The 19,933-nt window shown below is 33.1% G+C and overlaps 1 protein-coding gene and 1 long non-coding RNA gene across 6 annotated transcripts; both read right to left on the reverse strand.

The window, feature by feature from the left end:
* Positions 1-419: 419 nt before the first annotated feature.
* LOC145090282 (nuclear localized protein) lies at positions 420-3,358 on the reverse strand. 2 transcript variants are annotated; one of them, XM_079028571.1, is made up of 9 exons: positions 2,870-3,358; positions 2,695-2,768; positions 2,384-2,446; positions 2,203-2,304; positions 2,028-2,093; positions 1,790-1,868; positions 1,467-1,678; positions 1,163-1,247; positions 420-870 (listed from the first exon to the last, which is right to left on the reverse strand). In XM_079028571.1, the coding sequence occupies exons 1-9, from the start codon at positions 3,297-3,299 to the stop codon at positions 560-562; spliced, it is 1,422 nt and encodes a 473-aa protein (XP_078884697.1). In that variant the 5' UTR covers positions 3,300-3,358; the 3' UTR covers positions 420-559. The 2 variants fall into 2 exon arrangements, with proteins under 2 accessions (XP_078884697.1, XP_078884696.1); XM_079028570.1 differs by having other exon boundaries at positions 420-873.
* A 13,691-nt stretch (positions 3,359-17,049) lies between these two features.
* LOC145086139 (uncharacterized) lies at positions 17,050-19,686 on the reverse strand. Of its 4 annotated transcripts, none has more exons than XR_013700306.1 (5): positions 19,012-19,686; positions 18,361-18,783; positions 18,169-18,220; positions 17,632-17,789; positions 17,050-17,552 (listed from the first exon to the last, which is right to left on the reverse strand). It is a non-coding gene; the product is annotated as an uncharacterized LOC145086139 (long non-coding RNA). The 4 variants fall into 4 exon arrangements; XR_013700308.1 differs by having other exon boundaries at positions 17,050-17,342; positions 17,422-17,552; positions 18,169-18,783; XR_013700307.1 differs by having other exon boundaries at positions 18,169-18,469.
* Between the last annotated feature and the right edge of the window lie 247 nt (positions 19,687-19,933).

Genomic DNA, 19,933 nt, shown 5'->3' on the forward strand with positions numbered 1-19,933 from the left:
CATTCGTCATTAGCTCGCTGGTAGTTTATGAGGGTTTAAAAAATTAATCGGTTAAACAAGAATTAATCAGGGGATTAATTAGAGATCATAAATTGTTAATTCTTTAAATTTTAAAAAATTAAATGACTAATATCATAATAAAATTCATAAATATCATTAATATCATAACAAAATATATTAATATGATTAATATAATTTTAATCATTCTTTAAATAGTTTCTGTTAAGATAGATATTCTTCAGAGTGTTCAAATTTTATCGTTTGGTGCTGCTTAGCTCATTGTATAGACAGAGTGTTCAAATTTTATCGTTTGGTGCTGCTTAGCTCATTGTATAGACAAGGATTAATTATTAAGCGCCTTAGACTAATCGGAGATAGTTTGACATACAATATTATGTATAAAGAACATGATCAAACAATAGACCAAGCATCGATTCATTCACATCTTAATGATTCAATTATATGATTATACTAGCATCAGAAAAAGATAAACGATTTCATTTCATGTACGTTCTATATATCAACAACTACCAAAAAAATGATGATCAAAACCATGTGCTTACATATCATCCGCAAAATCATCAAAGAGTTCATTTAACTGTTCATCTGTCCAAACCGGTATTGAGCCACTAACCATTGTTGGTTCGACTTGAATTTGACTCGGATCCATTCCCTTTAGCCCGTTTCCAAAACCCGGATTTTCATTTAGACCACCTTTTATAACATTTGATTCTTTCAAGGTTTCCGTGAAGTGGGGCCCATTTGACACAATATTCACACTTGTTTTGTTGGTTACATTTGCCATCTTTTTTGCAATTTGGTCGAGAGGAAATGTGGGACCCGATGTTGTTGTTGTCCCCTGTCCGTGATCTTCTAATGAAGTTGAATTAATATAATCATAAAAATGAGAAATTACAAAAACACTGATTATACTAGCAACTTTTTTATTTATATATTTAGCCACACTTTTTTCAACTTTTAAAACTAAACATTTTTCCTTGTGATTCCTAGTATCATGTAACACTATCGTTTTTCATCAAATTAGCCACTAAACTGTTGTTTTAACAATTACAATAAAATAATAACCATACTTTAGTGGTTAAATTGATAAAAGGTGAAACTATGTTTGAGGAAAAAATATAATAAATTCATAATAACTCACCAGAAAAAGAAGGTGCGTCTATGATTTTACATTTTCCATGAAATGTTTGTTTTTCTGAAACTCCATTATCGTCCATGTGAAATACCTTCAAAATAAAATGAGTAATCAATCATTCTATTTGATAACGTACTTACATTTATTTGTTTATTACAAAATCCTTCTTCCATTTTTTTTATTCAACTCTAATTTCAAATAAAATATTCTTATTAAAACATTGTACATTGTAGTTCAAGCAATCTATCCAATTATAGCATTGAACTTTCTTATTAAGAACAATAAAACAAAATTTACAAAAAATGCTTACCTTTGCCAAATTCCTCTTTGTAATGTTAAGATTTGATTCTTTTAAGGTTTCTGTGGACTTGGGCCCACTTGACACAAATGGGCTTACATTTTCTTGCTCTTTATTTATTTGACCATAAGTAGCTGTTTTGGTTACATTTGTCATCTTTTTTGCTATTTGTTCAAGAGAAGATGTGGGACCCGATTTTGTTGTTGTTGCACCTTGTTCAGGATCTTGTAAAGGAAGAATGAGTAAACTTGTGGTTAGAATGTAGGGACTTAATTGAATATGAGGTCAAAATGTAGGGACTTTAAGGGAAATTTCCCAAGAACATAAAAACTCACCAGAAGCAGGAGATCTATCTATGACTTTACATCCATGAAATGTCTGTGTTTGTGAGGATCCATTATCCTTGTAAAATACCTGTAAATAGAATTAATTATTAATTATGATTCAATATAACATAAAGTTTTGAGTGTTTTAATCAAGTGAATGCTTTCATTGACAAAAGAATTAACCACAAGAAATCATACATTCATACTCAATGAATTATGTTCAAAGATACTAGAGAAAAATGTGCACCTTTACCAAATTCCTCTTTGTAATGTTAAGATAATGAGAGGATCTTGAAGGAGAAAACACAGAAACCTAGATAACAAAAAACTGGTGTAAATTTAAGAAGATTTCAAAAACTAGAATTTGATTTTGTGAAGATATGGATAGCTTATAGCTATAAACATAACAATTAACAACATACCTTATGAAGTATCAAAACAGATCCTACAAAAATACCCTTTCCAAACTCCCCTTCTGTTAGCACTTTGTGATGAATAGTACCAGAAACTACACCTGTAGGATCCTGAAGCTTTACAAATAAGTAACTAGAATTTAACTTAATATACTTACATAATCATAATATGGCATGTTAAGATTCTTACTTTTAGTGTTACTTTCAGATCACCTAGCTCATTTGAAGTACAAGACTTGATAACAGCAACAACCTGTTATATACCAACTACATGTTATTCAAGTCTACAAGGGTGAATCGAGTAAAAGATGAAGATCAAAATCAAAGAGGGGTATCTAAAATTGCAACTGGTTACAGAAGAAGATCGATCAATCTGTCAAGTGCCTAAAATTGAGCTCATGAAGAGTTAACTTAGTTTATTAGACATCCTGTCAGTTTCGAATTTGTTGTCGAAACCCTAATTGTTTTCAAGTGAATTGAGGAATACATGAACCGTGATACCTGATGAAGTTTTCCGTTTTTCAGATACTTGTTTATATCGCCCAAAGGTGCATTCGGGACGGAATTGAACATATCTTCAGTCAAAAGAATAAACACGCATTAATAAGTATCAAGTGTCCAGATTTTTGACATGTTTAATAAGAGAAGAATGAACGCAATTGATTGTTACTCTTACCATCAGCATAGACAAATTCGATTGCAGAAAGCCATGGGCTACCCTGAAAATCGTCATCCTCCTCGGGATTTTCAACCACTCTTCTTATATACTCCTGTGTGGCCATTGGATGTTCCTCCTGGCCTAATATATTTTCCATATCGCGAGTTTTACGGAGCTTCGCAGCCTGAACAACGCCAGCAGGGCCCGGAATTGCACGAACATGAGGCGGTGCTTCAGCCTGATATGCGGAAGTGATGTTTTGAGGAAGAGAGTTAACGGTTTCAGATGGCGACTTTGAGGAATCTAGGGTTTGAGATTGGGAAAGATGGGTATTGATGGAGGGTTTTGATTCATCATGGCAGCGCTGCTGCTTGCAGGGGCGGAGAAGGGTCAGTGATTGGAGATCGGAGTCGTCTGCATCAAGAGCTTCTTCCCACGGAGGCTCCATTTTCCATGAGTGTTGTTGGTATAGTTAACCGGTTGAATGTACAGTGTTTGATGTGATTATTGATATAAAAGGCGGGAAACCATAAAAAGTTATTCATTCACTAGAAAACCATGAAACTTCTTTCATACGCTTTATTTTAGGGGATAATGATACTAAAATGTAACTAATTTTTATATTTGTATATATCGGGTCATTGAATTATTTTTTGTGTTTTGATTTGTCAATGACCTTTTTAAAATCGTGTTATTTTATATTGCTTAATGATCGTTCAAATGTTACCATTATGATGATAGAGGATTTTGTCCATGTGTTATTTTATATTGCTTAGAACAACTAATACATATTAGAACAACTAATACATAAATAAGGGTTGATGTTTTTCATTTAGGGATCGATTCAATTCACAAGGATTGTTTCATAGCCCTAATTTCAACAATCCGAGTACACATACAATGTCATACTCTTCATTATCTTCTTGTCATCAGCAACAACCGACATATGGAAAACCATGTGGTTGTAGATTTTCATATTGTATTCAAACATCAAAAACATATTGAAATCCTAGAAGACGGTTCGTGGTGTGTGATCAAAAGAAAAAAAATGTTCTTTTTTAGAAATTGACTGATCATGAACCAGTTCAACTGGAAGTTCCTTAAATCATTATTCTTTGTTTCATTCGAAGAACTTAGGGATGCCATAGGTACCTTTCTTTCTCTTGCCTTAGAAGGTGTTGCCATAGGTTCCTTTCCTCTACTGTCATTTGATGACCCTTGGACCGCAGTAACACGAGTCAGTTGCCTGTTTTAATTCATAGTATATGAAGTTGGTGTTGATCCAAAATATACTCGGAATATTGTGTTGTTGCTTTGTTCGACATTATGATGTGTTGTGGCCTGTTTGTGTGCAACTACTACACCTTATCAAAGTTTCTCTCCTTTTAACAATGTGTCTACTTGCTACACCTTATCTACCCAAGCAAGGATCCGCCAAACCACAGGCATGGCGTAGGCATAATAGATTCTAGTAGCCTCGAAGAACTCATAAATCAAATAACGAAAAAGGAAATTTCAACCTCAAAAGTAAAAGGGTATTTAGGAAAGCATATCCAAAACGAAGCATTAGAATCAGACTTAAGACGAGATTCAAAAGCCCTAAAAACGGCGGAAGAGGTAATAAGTGATTCCAGTATACTCAAAAGACTTTCTTTGATTCTAACTAGCAGATCTCATAATCTGCAAAAGATGGGACCTATTCTTCATCTCTGACCAAATATCCATGATTAATGAAATCATTAATCATGGTCTTGGAAACTCTAGAACGAGTCACGTTCCCATTCACAAGCAAAAAAAATGGAAAAATAAAGAAAGGAATAACAACTTAACTAGGTGAGAGTCTAGAAAACCAAGTGAAGAGGGTTCGGGTTTTTCAAGCAAGAAATCATGTCAATTTATAATGTGTAATGATCACAAACCTCAAGAATCTAAGAGGAAAAAACAATGGTGTTTCATACATAGAGATAAGTATTGTGTCTTATCGGTATCCTACCGGCCATATTATTTGGAATTTAAAATTTTAAAACCTGAATTTATCTTTAAATGCGGATTTTAAGGGGCAATTGTTATGTGTATAAATTCTCATTGACATCTTATGCAGGAATCAAAGTAACATGCTAGCCAATATATTGACCAAGATGCTAGAGATTATTTACCCTGATGTTTGTCTATATTTATTATTTTTATGATCCAAGTCCTAAATATGTCAACAAAACTCGGTTAATTCTAAATAATAATAGGAAATGTGAAGAAAAGACTTAGTCATCTCATAAATTGGGATAATGGAAGACTGATCAACAAAAATCTCGGAAGAGAAGATAATTTCGAGATTATAGGGATTTAGCTTGTAGTCATTGGGGACTCTCATGCATAAATTAACAACTATGGTCACATAAAAACACGCACAATCAATCTCTTTTGCTCGTACTCAACAAAAAAAAATACTTACATTACTCTTGACTTGTTTGATTATTCAATAAAAAAATGAAAGGAAGCCCATATATCTTCAGCACCTGAACTTTTGTGCCGAAGATCTTAGTCAAAATCAAAGGCTTTCATCATAAGTTTTGCTTCTTGCACCTTTGTGAACTTGTTTAAGATTTTTATTACAACGCCACGCATTTACCGATTTTGTTGATATTGACTTAGTATATTTTTTTTATCAAAACAATATATATATATATATATATATATATATATATATATATATATATATATATATATATATATATATATATATATATATATATATATATACACACACCCCATTTATATGATGGAGATTAGTGTTCATAGTAATATCAATCCCTTAATATAAATAGTAGTGTCCTTTTGGATTACACACAATAATAAAAAGAAGCATATCTGAAAAGATATTTATTTGAGAGACTTATTTTGTTAATTAATATTTTAATTAATTAATAGTAAATAAATGGAATATTGAATATTCCAAAATAATTTGAATACCGTAGGTGATAATTATTATATTTGATAATTATCTGTAAGGTTTCAAATCACCACCCTATAAATAAAGATCTCCAAATATGGTTTTGAGACTACTGAAAATACCTATTAGTTATCAAAAGTTCGGAGTTCTCAAAACCCTAAAATAATCCCGAATTATCGTTCCCACATCGTGGCCGTTTGATCCCACGTCATGGTCGAAGAACAAACCGAGATTTTGATTCTATTTAAAGCTGGAAGTTTGAGGATTGCTTGGATGTGCTTCTTGCTTGTGTCTTGGGTGCGATCACAAAAGATGAACTCTCCTTTGGGTTCTTTATTCCAATCCACTAGCTCGTCAAAAAGAAGAAACCAACTAAGAAATCAAAGGTATGTTTTTTATCTATTGAGTTCTAATAAGTTGCATAGATTAGTTGAGTTTAGATTCATATGTTTTGGGTATTAGATCAAATTTTTTATCGTTTACGCTGCCTTTGTTTGTTCTAATGAGGCCCAAAACCCATCAGTGACATCAGTGCGATGGTTAACTCAAGTCTATTGCACTTAGACTTTGTTTTTAGTATTTTTAGTGTTTATATGTGTCAGGTTTCTATTTTAAATCATTTTAAAAGTCTAGAAATTTGCCTTGATTGAAATTGGATATATGTATGCAAGAAAAATGACATTTTAGTCGTTATGCCTCTTCGCCACGCCATGGTTGGTCTTTCACCACGTCGTGGCATCTACATGGATTGCTACTGTCTTCGTCGCCACGTCGTGGTCACCTCTTGATCACTTCGTGGTTTGTTGCTAAGAACCAATAATAAAGTATTCAAATCGTGTGTTTTCTGTGTACCATCTTTCCCCATGTCGTGGAACCTGAAGTTCCAGATTCTTCTAAATTCGTTTTTATTTCTGGTTGCTCATCTTTTTCAATTTTAATCACATACAAACTAGCCTTTATAGTAAAAGATAAAGTTAAATTTGATTTAATTATAAGATTAGTTAAAACACAAAAGATTAAAACTCATATAATTTAATTGTTAACCTTTTAGTCAATAGAATTAAATGACTTATAATCCACAAATATATAAATATATATATATATATATATATATATATATATATATATATATATATATATATATATTGTAAAATAGTGATTATATGTATATTACTAAAATAAACATTGCGTTCGTGCATTTTCTTAATGTGCACTGTTAGTTTTACCACGACTAGGCTCATCCACTTTATTGTTATAAGGGAGGTTTAAGGTAGGTCTCTTTGATTCCTAATGAGATCAAGTTTTATGAGGCATTTTGTAACACTCGCAAATTCAGGCTAGACACTTAAGATACTATAAGCGATAAAAATGACTTTTGATAGAAGGTTATTTAGGATAAATGACCTTAAAAAAAGTTATAGTGTACGTGACAAGGATTCCGTACATATAGAGAATGCTCAAATCTAACTTCATAAGAAGTTATGATTTTTCTCATATTTCATCGTAGTAATATACGGCTCATAAACTGGAATTGAAATCGGTCGATTGTTAGGAAAAACAATCTAAACGAGAGTTGAAGATCTCGTCAACACCTATCCGCCGATATAAATACAGTCAAGAACATATATCATATGATAAAGTTATGAATTTTAACGAGCTTTAACAGTCTAAGCCTGTTAAAAATATAACTTTAAAAATAAATTCAAAATTATCCGACGGAGTCTAAATGAAAGCTGTAGATCTCGTCGATAGCTACGTGTGGATATAGAACCCGTCGAAAACGGAGCTCGTACGGAAAAGATATGCATTTTCTAAGAAATCGGAAATTTTTCTGCGCAGTCGCGCGCATGGACAGTAGGCGAGGTGCACATTGACACTCCACCAAATGCTTGACACGTGACACCACCCATCATTCGACGCGTCACCCTTTCCGACCAGATACAGGGTGCATGGAACATGGTGTGCGACGCGCAACACATTTCAGTCTAAATAAACCCTTGATTCTAGCTATTTGCGCATCCCAACTCCACCTGAATCCTCTAGAGCTCTTTCCACCCCTTAGTCTCGATACTCTCGAGTTCCCAACCCTTCGGCCCCTGAGGTGTCATATAGTTAAAGAATAGAAGCTCCCAAATCAAAGTTTTGCCCGCATAATCCTTGGTTTTCACCATAGAGCTCTATAAGTTAAGCTACATGTACTTTATTCAATTGTAACTTTTAATTATAGTTGTTGGGATTAAAAATCCTTGTCTGATCGATTAGATTCAAACAGATTAAAGCAAGAACACAAATATGACTCAAAATATGTTGAATGATTCAAAAGTCACGCCTCAGAAGAACTCGATGAAGAATTGCTACTGTAGAGGTGTGATTAGGGTTACAAGATAATATCAAGAGTTACCAAAATACGATGCATGCATGCATCTTAAATACTCTAACCCTAGTAAATAAATACGGGAGGACAGGCCCAACCCATTTACAAAACAAACAATACAAAAGCCCCAATGATGCAAAAGCAAATTAAGCATTCATATCATCTCGCCTCATTGATGCAAAGGGGGAGATTGTTAGGATAATTATGTTGCGCCATTGGGCCTTTTGTATTGTTTGTTTTGTAAACGGGTTGGGCCTGTCCTCTCGTATTTATTTACTAGGGTTAGAGTATTTAAGATGCATGCACGTTTCGTATTTTGGTAACTCTTGATATTATCTTGTAACCCTAATCACGCCTCTACAGTAGCAATTCTTCTTCGAGTTCTTATGAGGCGTGACTTTGAATCATTCAACATATTTTGAGTCATTGTTGTGTTCTTGCTTTAATCTGTTTGAATCTAGTCAATCAGTCAAGGATTATTAATCCCAACAATAGTCATGGTCATTATTTATGAACTTATAATTAAGATTTATTAGTGATTCCATATTGTTATATTGATTGATCTACTTACGGGAATGATGTCTAGGCTGGATTTAGTGAGGTATCTAAAGTGGGATTTCCAAACAGTATAATATGTATACCAAATGGACCCTACCTCCGATATGATCCTACCTGGTTGTTTCTTGATATATCTTGATGTAGGCATTAGGATTAGTAAGGAATCCAGATTATCATTAGTCACCAGGAATAAATACAAAGACTTAGTAATGATTATACTAGGTCACGTCAGAAGAAAAGATAAAGTACCAAGGCGAAGTTATGCCCAAATTCTGAGGCATCCACTATTATCAAGTGAGTACATAGTTACTTTCTTCTTACACATAAAAACAAGTATTATAAATTCCTAATTGCTATGTGTGTTGTTTGGTTGTGTTTAATATATATGTGTAATATATATGTGTTTAATTGGGTAGTGAAGGGTCATGTGAAATCAACGATGAGAGGCTATGATAGGTTAGTAAAGGGCTGAGTAAAATAATAAATGAGAGGCTAAGGTAAGGAATGTACGAAATAATGAGTTGTGACCTGTTGTGCTATAAACTAAGTACTATTGTACTGCAGTGCCTAGTCATCTAGGATTATAATTGTTAGCAAAATGTTGTGCATAATAATGAGTTGTGACTTGTTGTGCTATGAATAATGTACTATCGTAGTGATGTGCCCAAAGTATTATTGTACTGTTATGCCTTGATGTTTTAAGGAAGGATATATGACAACTGTTACTGATAAAGATCCTTTAGGAAGGATCCCTCAAGATCATTATTTAAAGATTATGGGGTGAGAATAACGAGAATGGTTAACTGGGTTATTTGTTTGCTAAAAAATATATAATTAAATATTATATTATCGTGGGTTAAAAACTCAATGTAGTCACCAGGTTTCCCAACTTGACCCACTAAGTTTATTTGAATTGTAGGTAATTAAATAAAGATACTTGGATAATGATATATGTATCTGTTAAGAGATTCAAGGAGATGTAGACCGTTAGTATTTTGAGACATTGTAAGTCTCCGTTTATGTTTATGTTTCTTGTATCAGTTATGACATTCTAGGCTTTTAAAATATAAAATCTTCTGAAATGCCTTGATTTTGATATTATATCATGTCAATGATATTTTGGGACCAATTCCACAATAACAAATGTTTTAAATAAGCATAAACAAAAAGTTTTAAAATGGCCATGAAAATGGGGAAGTCACACATTCATTGCTCGCCACATTCACAACCTTCTTGTGTTTGAAGTGGAGTTACTGAAAGGGTTTGATAGGAAAATTGTGCAAAGTCAAAAGTATTAACTCTACAAGTAATAAAACAAATTCCCGTTTTATATAAATAATGTGAATCTTATGATTCCCATGGAAATTACGCCTTGTGGTATGTTTTTATTGATGTAAGCATATGTGGTTTACCGGCTCGTCAAAAGAAGAACATATTCAAAGAAAGGTATATGGTAATCGTGATTCTTAAGCGTTACTTGAGCCGAATCTCATTGTAACTTCACACAGTCGATTCACAATTTGTATTCATGATTCTTGGCTAATCCAATCATGAATGCTAAATGAGAATTATAAGAGATTATCATGCTACTGATAGAAGTCGATAATATAGATTGAGATCGACAATAGTTTGTCCACTTAAATAACTTCATTTTGTAATTTTCGGCTAATCGGATTTACATTGTGAAGCCAAATATGGATCCTAGACTTTTGATTAATAAATTATTATTGGGTAATTATAATAAAAGGATTCTTGATCAAACTAATTATGTTTCTTCTCTTAATAGATGACCAACGGATCGGGTGCTACTCCTCATCCTCCTCTTGCACCAACCACTTCATCAAACTTCTCTATACTCCAATTCCTCTAGTGAGATAAGGTCACTGATCCAAACTACCTAGATTGGATTTTTAACCTAAGTATCACTTTGAGGTATGAAAAAAAGGAGTATGTATTGGATGGGTATCTTGAAGCGGAACTTCCTGACGATTCTACTAAAGAAGAAGCATCCAAACATGAAAAGCACCACTATCACTCGATTGAAGACTCCTGTCTAATGTTGGCGACCATGCCTTTTGAACTCCAAATGAGTTGTAAGAATCTTGTGGCGTATGAAATGAATGAGTAGCTCAAATATATGTTTCAAGAGCAAGCTCATACATATAAATTCAAGGTGATGCAATCAATTCAATGTTGCAAGCAATAGGATAATGGTTTATGTGAGTGCCCATGTGTTAAAACTAAAAGGATACTTTGACATAATCGATCGTCTTGGCTTCACATTTACTCAAGAGTTGGCCATTGATGTCATTCTTAACTCTTTGACTTATGCATACAAGCAGCTCACTATGAACTACTATATGAATGGTTTAGAGAAGAGCATCATGAAGCTACATGGGATGCTCAAGACAGTTGAGCAAAGCATTGTTCCACATAGGAACACAAGTTCAACCACTATTATGCTTGCTATTATGGAAGGTGGTGTAAAGAGAAAGAGGTACTCTCATCACATTGTCAAAGGAAAAAGGAAAGGAAAGGTGGGTGCTCCCAATTCCAACCCTAAAAAGGATGTTCTAACATACCTCCGATAAATGATCCTAAATAATCCATTTGCTATTACTGCCAAGAAAAGGACCATTAGAAAAATAGTTGCCCTAAGTATCTGTAGGAACTTAAGAAGAACAAGGCCAATGGTCCTGGCACTTCAGGTATGTTTACAACTGAATTACATTAGACTTCTAATTCTAATAATTGGATACTTGACATGGGATGTGGAACCCATATTTCCAATGTGCATGGACTAAGACGAAGTAAGAAGCTAAGGCATGGAGAGCTTGAATTGATCATGGGGAACAAGATCAGAGTTGTTGTTACCATGATTGGAGATTACAAGCTTTCATTGGCTTCTAGTTTTTTAGTTGTTTTAAAAGTTTGTTGATATTCGGCATATATGGCAAGCAACATTATTTCATTTTATGCATTGTGGATGGATGGTTTTACTTTTGCATTTGATAATAATGATGCTTCTATTTTGGTTTACAAAGATAATGCTCTTTTTTTAAAGCAATTCCTTGCAATGGAGTATATGAATCTATGATTGGTGTAAGTAGAAACAATAAATTAATCTTAAATGTTAGTTCAACTTCTTTGGATAAATCGTTTCTATAACATTGTCGCCTTGACCATATAAAAAAGAAGAGAATTGCCAAGCTCCAATCAGATGTAATCTTGGAACCATTTAACCTGGATTTTAATGGAGATTGCGAATCTTGTCTACTCAGGAATATGGAAAAGTCTCCTTTCACAGGAAACTATGAGAGATGAGCACATATGTTGGACATCATCCACTCGGATGTATGTGGTTCGTTCAGACACATCACTAGGCATGGTGAAAGATACTTTGTCACATTTACTGATGATTTTAGTAAATATGGATATGTTTACCTGATTAAACATAAGTCTAAGACATTTGAGGTATTCAATAAATTATAAAGTGAAGCAGAGAACCAACTGGGCAAGAAAATCAATATACTTGTCACACCTTCCCCGGATGATGGCGGAAATACAGAGTGGTGATGGTACTTACATAGATTACCCAAATCACAGAGCACAAACCGTAACTATCTATAAAATGAAACCTATCTACCTACGAGCTAATAGTCCTTCCTTTCCTTGATCCTTACTCCATCCTAGGATCACATGCGATTTTTGGAAATGTCAACTTGATGTTGGTGAGTTCACAGGTTTTGAGATAAACATATGATAAAATTTCTTTAAAAACTTTCTAGAAAATTTTTATTTTACAATGATTATATTCATTTTTCTTAAATTAATGGTTTCCTATGCTTTATTATATTATCTCTTATATTATTATCTTTATATTTTAGGACATTCTGTTAATCCTATCTTATTATCTTTGTAGGATGCTTTACCAATCATAACTTATTATCTTTGTAGGATATTTACCCATCCTATCTTATTAACTTTTAGGATATTATACTAATCCTAACATATTTTATCTACCACTCTAAGGAGTCCCTCTTGGTAGTTAGATCTCTAAGGTGGTTGTAATGTATTAAAATGAGGCCCCATAATCGATGATGTTTAACAAGTGATTTCCCCACACGACGCTTTATCGAATGTTGAATAGTGAGTAATAAAAAATTTTCTGTCGGGATTGTAGCTAGCAATAACAGGTAGGGTGTCAAACCCCATATAGATCTATACATATCTTTCTGGCTCTAACAAGATTAGCGATTACAGATTCGGGGTAGCCGAATTTGATCAGGCTAAGCATGAATAATAACAACTCACTAACACATTAACTCACTAGTGCAGTAATTTGTTCATAAAAATATGTATTGTGGTAAGGTGTGGTATGACACCCACCGGTTTTGTAGGGTGATGTAAAAATGAAGTGGTGATAACGTGGTAGTGAAAAAGTGTGGTATGTATGGTATGTCACCCACTAGCTTTAGATCTAATTTGTATGGTGTGGAGTAAATTGATGGTAATACAGAGGAAATGCTTAGAACCAATCACAAATCATTATTCTTCAATATATAACTTTAAATAATTATGTACAACTCTTAAAGCCAAACTAACACACTAACATTAATCATTTTCATATGAACCGGATCCACATACAAACCATGTACCGTATCCCTAACAAATCCTTATTTCAAAGGGGTTTTCTACTGTAAAGTCCCAATATTTTTGGAAAAGCTTTAAAAAGTCCTATTATTTTTAGTAAAAAAGCCCAATAAACCATATAAACATTACACTTTAATCATTTTCATCTGGTAACCCTCATTTAACCGGTTACAGATGTATATGTTGCCTCTAAATGGTGACGTGTATGTTGAATTCATTTGTTTAGGGTTAAAAAAAGCCCTTTCTTCCTCTCTCTTTCATTCATGACAATCCTTCGATTCATCCAAATTCCAAAGCCTCATTTCATCTAAATATTTTTTTGATGGATGAAGTATTTGAGTTGGGCACAATAGATGTTCAACTTGATGATTTTTTTCAAAAGAAAGCTAGTTTCAAGATGCTCAAATGACTTTCTTAATGTTCTATGTGAAGAGAGTGATGAAGAAGCATTGGGAGGTGAAGGATAGTATGCTCAAGTGGAGTCTGATGGTTATGGTGACATATATTATGAGAAAGATACTAAAGAATCTAGTGATGAAGATGTATTCAAATATGACATCCATGATTCGAAGGTCAAATGCAATGTTATAAAACCAGTTCTTGGAGAAAGGTATGAATCTGGACATCAACTCAAACTATGTTTAACAAATTATTCCATCCATAAGGGTTATAAAATTCGTTTCAAGAAGTGTGATAGTTTTAGACTAGTGGTTGTATGTGCAAATGATCCAGAAAAATGCCCTTTTTATGGTTCATGCTTCATGGATGAGTACTAAAAAATCATTCCAGGTGAAAAGGATGAATGACAAACATACATGTGTTAGGAGTTTTAGTAGTTCATCGCTGATGAATCCAACTTGGTTACCAAAGCTATTTGTGAAAGAACTAGTAAGGAAACCAAACTTAAAATGCAAGGAAATGTAGGTAATAACTAAAATTAAATTTCATTTCAAGGTGTCATGGTTAAAGTATTATTGATCAATGTGTAGGGCAGTGCCCTTAATTGATGGAAAATTGAGTCACCATTATGCAAAAGTGTGGGATTATGGACATGAATTGATGAGTTCCAATCCAGGTAGCATAGTTAGGTTTCTATTAACCTTAACCCATATCAAACTACAACTTTTCATAGAATATATGTGTGTTTTAAAGAAATCCAAGTGGGGTGGAAAAGAGGATGTCATAGGGGTATAGGGTTGGATGGCTGTATTTAAAAGGACAATGCAAGGGTGAGCTACTAACTGTAATAGGTAGAGATGAAAATAATCAAATTTACCATATAATATGGGCTGCTATTGAGGTTGAAAACAAGGTTAATTTGAAATGGTTCTTGGAACTAGTTAGTGAAGATCTTTCATTGGATGATGGTAGGGATTATGTGTCATTAGTGATCAACACAAGGTAATAAATGATTCATTTATTTACAAATCATATATTATATTTGCTAATAACTGTTACTAATATACTTCTTCGTATACTAGGATCTTCTTGAAGAAACAAAGAAATTCCACCCCATGTAGAGCACAAACAACGTGCTAGGCATATTTATGCCAGTTTTAGGAAAGTATATATTGGGATAGAATTCAGAAATATGTTTTAGGTAGCTGCAAAATCCACAACATAAGTGGATTTCAAGAAAAACATAAATATGATCAAGACTTTAATTGAAGGTTCTTATGATCACCTTATGGCTAGAGAGCCTCAAACATGGTTCAAGGCATATTTTAATGGTGGTTTGGCATGCGAGGTTGTTGACAATGGGATTGCAGAGTGTTTTAATGCAATCATTATAGATGCTAGAAAGGAGCCTCTCATGGCTATACTTGAACAAATAAGACTCTATATGATGGAAAGGTTCTATAAATTAAAATAAGAAGCATAGAAATAGGATGGTGATGTATGTGAACCAACGTTTCTGAAGATGGAGGCCTTTGCTGAGGATATAAGGTATAAATTGTATTTCATATATAAATACAGGTTTTTAATTGACTATTTATATTAAACGAAGTGTTTATATTTAAAATACTTGGTATGCAATTCCAAGTGGTGTTAGTTCATATGAAATTAGGAATGTCTTTCAAACTTATGGAGTTAACTTAGTAGGTCATTACTGCAACTAGAAACTACGGGAGATATCATGGATACCTTATGTATACACATATAGCAATTTTATACACCAAACAAGATCCAAAGAATTGTATAAGCACTTGGTTCAGTAAGAGTAACTACATGGCTACACATCAGTCTAACATACTTCTACTAAATGGAAGTAACTTGTGGGTAGTTACTAACTATACCAAGCCCCTTCCACTTACATCAAGGAGGATTCCAGGACGACCTAGTGTCAAAAGCAGGAGACATGTCTCTAAGCATGAAGGCAAGTACCCCCAAGTGTCTTTCAATGGAAGAACTATACAATGCAAAAATTGTCTTGAAAGGGGACATAATAAAGCTTCTTGCAAAAATTCAAAGGTTGTTCAAAACCAAAACCCAAAAAGAAAATGGGCAGGCCCAGTTTGGATCATGATTTGAATAACTGGACATGATTTGGAAGAGATGATAGAAGACACTATTAGAAAAATACTATTTAATGACACACATTGCGTGTCGTAAAAGGGTCAAATGACACGCACATACGTGTCAAGGAAGCCCATGTCATAAAGAAAGACGACACACATTTGCGTGTCGTAAACTTACGACGAGCAACATAATGTGTCATTAAAGCCCCTGTCATAAAGAAAGACGGCACACATTTTTGCATGTCATAATTTTTTTGCATGTCATAATTTTAAATAATTATATATATATATATATATATATATATATATATATATATATATATATATATATATATATATATATATATATATATATATAATAGATCTACTTATTTTGATATTAAATACCACATTTAAAGTTTTGTAATACAAAATAAAATACGATACACAAGAAAGAAAATTCATTGCAAAAAATACAATATGTCAAATACAAATAATTTTTCCAATTGTAAATAAATATAACAAATTGCTAATATTGCATAAGATTTATTATAGAAAAACAAAACACAATATTAAAAGAAACAATTGAGTAAGTTCTCCTTTGATGGTCTCCATGACAACATTAAGCCTTGCAACTTCACCACTTGAAGATGCATCCATCTCAACCAGTGTCGACTCTTTTTCTACAAATTTCCTACACTTGGGGACATAAAATGACTTGTATAATAAAAGAGTAAATTATGGTTTATTTCAAGTCAAATCAATCAAGGTATGCTGCTATTTCTTGCATTTTAACTAGAAAAGCCTAAATGCATGAAATAGAAACTTAATTCAAATTATTTGTTGTAAGTGAAGCTTAAATGCAAGAAATAGCAAAGTACATTGTTATTTCCTGCTCCTCTATTTGTGTTCCAAGCAACTTGCATGCACAAACCAAAACTAAAATCATATAAATGTTGCCTTCTTCTGTATTGTATACAATAAATCCTTCAAGAGTTAAAACTATAAAAATGCAAAGAATTTGCTACCCTTAATATTATATAGCGGGGGATAGTATAGAAACACAAAATATCATGTTAAGTTAGTTGTCAAAATATGAATATGTGAAGCACTTGTTGGAACTCAAAATCACCACGAAGCAAAGCTTGCCTTCTTTCCATTAATCCAGTTGTCAAACATAACAATCCATATTAATAACAAATAAATAGAATACATAATATGAGATCAACTTAAAGATTAAAACAGTGAAGTAAAATAAATTATTTAGAACTGACCATTACTTATTCAATGTAAGGTATATAAACTATCAACAAAAACCTGACATGATCATCAACTCAACTTTATAATTCCCAGATTGCCCTTATACATACCCAGTATCATCTTTACAACCTTCAATAATTTCACTATAGTCATCACATAATTTTCTTCTTCCATTCACTATAAACATCTCACTTTCAGGTTCTGAAATTACAATACCCTTTAAAATCCAATGGAAACACAATAAGTCATCATTAAGTAATTGGAAACAAAATTCCTATACCTTTGCGACTTATAGGTACAACAACAACCAAGGTTCTCAATAATCAACATACACCCCATGCACTTCTTTTTAATTGCTTTAGTAGGAGTAGGAGATAAAGATCTGTCACTAAATACCTTATATAATATAACCTGAAACAGAAATCATCATATGATACTATAATATCCAATCCAAGTCCAACCAACTAAAACTTAAAATAGTATTCAGTACCTGACTGTCTGATCCAACTGAGAATACCCTGGTATGGGTAGGACTAGCTGCCAAAGCATTCATGACAAGAATGTTCTTGCAATAGAGTACCATGTAAACTATCCCAAAACTGAACAACACCACTATTGTCGCCACTCACAAGGGTCCCACACCTAAAACTACATTTATAGAAGAAATAGATAAATAAAGACTTGTTTGTTACCTCACTAACAGAATGATAAACATATAAATCAAATCAAACATACATTTTTCTTAAATAAAAATGATCAAGGAAAATAGGAAAATATGGACGAAAAAAATGCAAAAAGATTATTTTCTGTAACATATCCAGAAAGATTGATATAGCAAAGGGAACAAACGTGTAATTTACTCTATATTTGATTAAAGAAACTATAATATTAAATATAAAAGCTTTTAAAAAATGATCTAGAGATGTAATATAACCCAATTTGATTATGGTAAATGGGTCCAAGTTGCCATCAATTACAAAAAAGTGTAATTTCACACATGAAAATTGTCAAAATCAAAAACATTTACCTGGCTTTGTGGTAAGATCCCATACTTATGTTAGTGATTCAATATGACTATCCTGAAGAGCATGTAAAACAACTATGGGGATTGAAGTTAAACAAATTATGATTTTCAATACATAAATAAGCTTAAGAGGATTAAATTTAAACAAATTATGATTGTGAAATATGCATGGTCACTAGTGTTGACCCACATTACCAAATTTTCCTCAAAATTTAACTGCATATTCATAGAAATCATTGACTCTAGTTCCACCACTATTCTTGCTTATATCATGAAACTCTTCCCTGTCTTTTTCAGGACTTACCTACCACATGCTTAAAATTATCAATAAAAGAAGCATAAAAATCTATGTAAAATAAGAAGAAATGTGAAACAAAATGACTTACCATCAAACCTTAAGAGAAAAGAGATTAGAAAGGGTTCCTTTAACAAGTACAAGTTTCCCAAAGAACGAATTAACATAGAAATTCATGAAATTCACAAGTACATAAAAGCTTTTCATCAAATGCATTAAGTATCTTTCATTAACTTTTCAAATAGCTATTTAGTTCATATTTATTTCGAGCATATGTGTGTACAATTTCCCCATTCTCACCTAATTCCTTCACAATCGCATGCCTGTATATAAAGAATGAAATCCTAAATCTAATTAGTACTCCATCAACATAGTTTGTCAATTATATCACATTATGTACAGATAATAGCTTTTCAATATGAAAACAGTAACCAGTCAACTTAAAACCTCAATCAATGCAAACATATTCATAAAAAATAAACAAAAATTATCAACAATCTAAGCATAACAAGTTCTTTAATGGAAGAATAACCTAAAAATAGAATACGGACCTGAAACGAAGACTCGGCTAATTAACCATGGTTAATATGGTACCCACCAGCAACGCAGTTGTGATTTTGCTTCTCGATCGCGATAGGACGATTTGGTAGCCACCATTGCTCCCAAATTGCAACTATACAAGGAATAAGTGCCCAAAAATGGTTCGAATTCATGTATGATTTGAATTATAAACCATCATCTCAATGAAATCTAAGATATAGGTTCGGGGAGGTTCGTCAAAGAGGGCATGAAGAATGGAAAAAGGAGTTATGTTCGGAGGTGGGTGGTGTGAGGGTCTACTCATCGATGGATGGCCTTGCTCGGTCTACCAACAGCATCTCAATCTCTGGTCGTCGAACAAGAACTGGACGTACAGAGAAGGCTGAGCAGAAGAGGCAAGGAAGGAAAGGGTACTTGCGACAGATTTGATAGATATCCTTGTCTGATTTTTTTGAAGGATTTTGTGAGATCTGTAGAAGAAGGGTCGACTTCGTTCACCGTTGCAGCCCTCTTCCTTCCCTCAAGCCACCATCTCGAACGTTGGTTGATGTTTTGAGAGAGAGAGAGAGAGAGAGAGAGAGTGAGAGAGAAATGGAGAAATTGAGCTCGAACCAGGGATGTGTGAAAAAATCCCTAAAATCGCAATTTTGTGCTCAAGAATACATGGAGGTGCGTTTAGTTAAAAAAAAAAAATATGAAACGACATCTGTACACAACACACATTTTATAGTAGGCGCCCTCCATGTTTTTTTTTCTTGCTTTTCTGACACTAATTTTAGGGCAGGCACAAATGCTTGTCTTCTGCCCTTCAAATTTTAAAAAACTGACATTTTTTTAGGATACAATAAAATGTGTATTGTAAATCAATGTATGTCATTGTCCACATGTCATTAAATGTTTGTTTTCTAGTAGTGATAGGAAATAGAGGTGGGG

Source organism: Lactuca serriola, chromosome 2, assembly GCF_051521515.1.
Source record: "Lactuca serriola cultivar US96UC23 chromosome 2, Lser_US96UC23_V15, whole genome shotgun sequence".
NCBI classification, from domain to species: domain Eukaryota; kingdom Viridiplantae; phylum Streptophyta; class Magnoliopsida; order Asterales; family Asteraceae; genus Lactuca; species Lactuca serriola.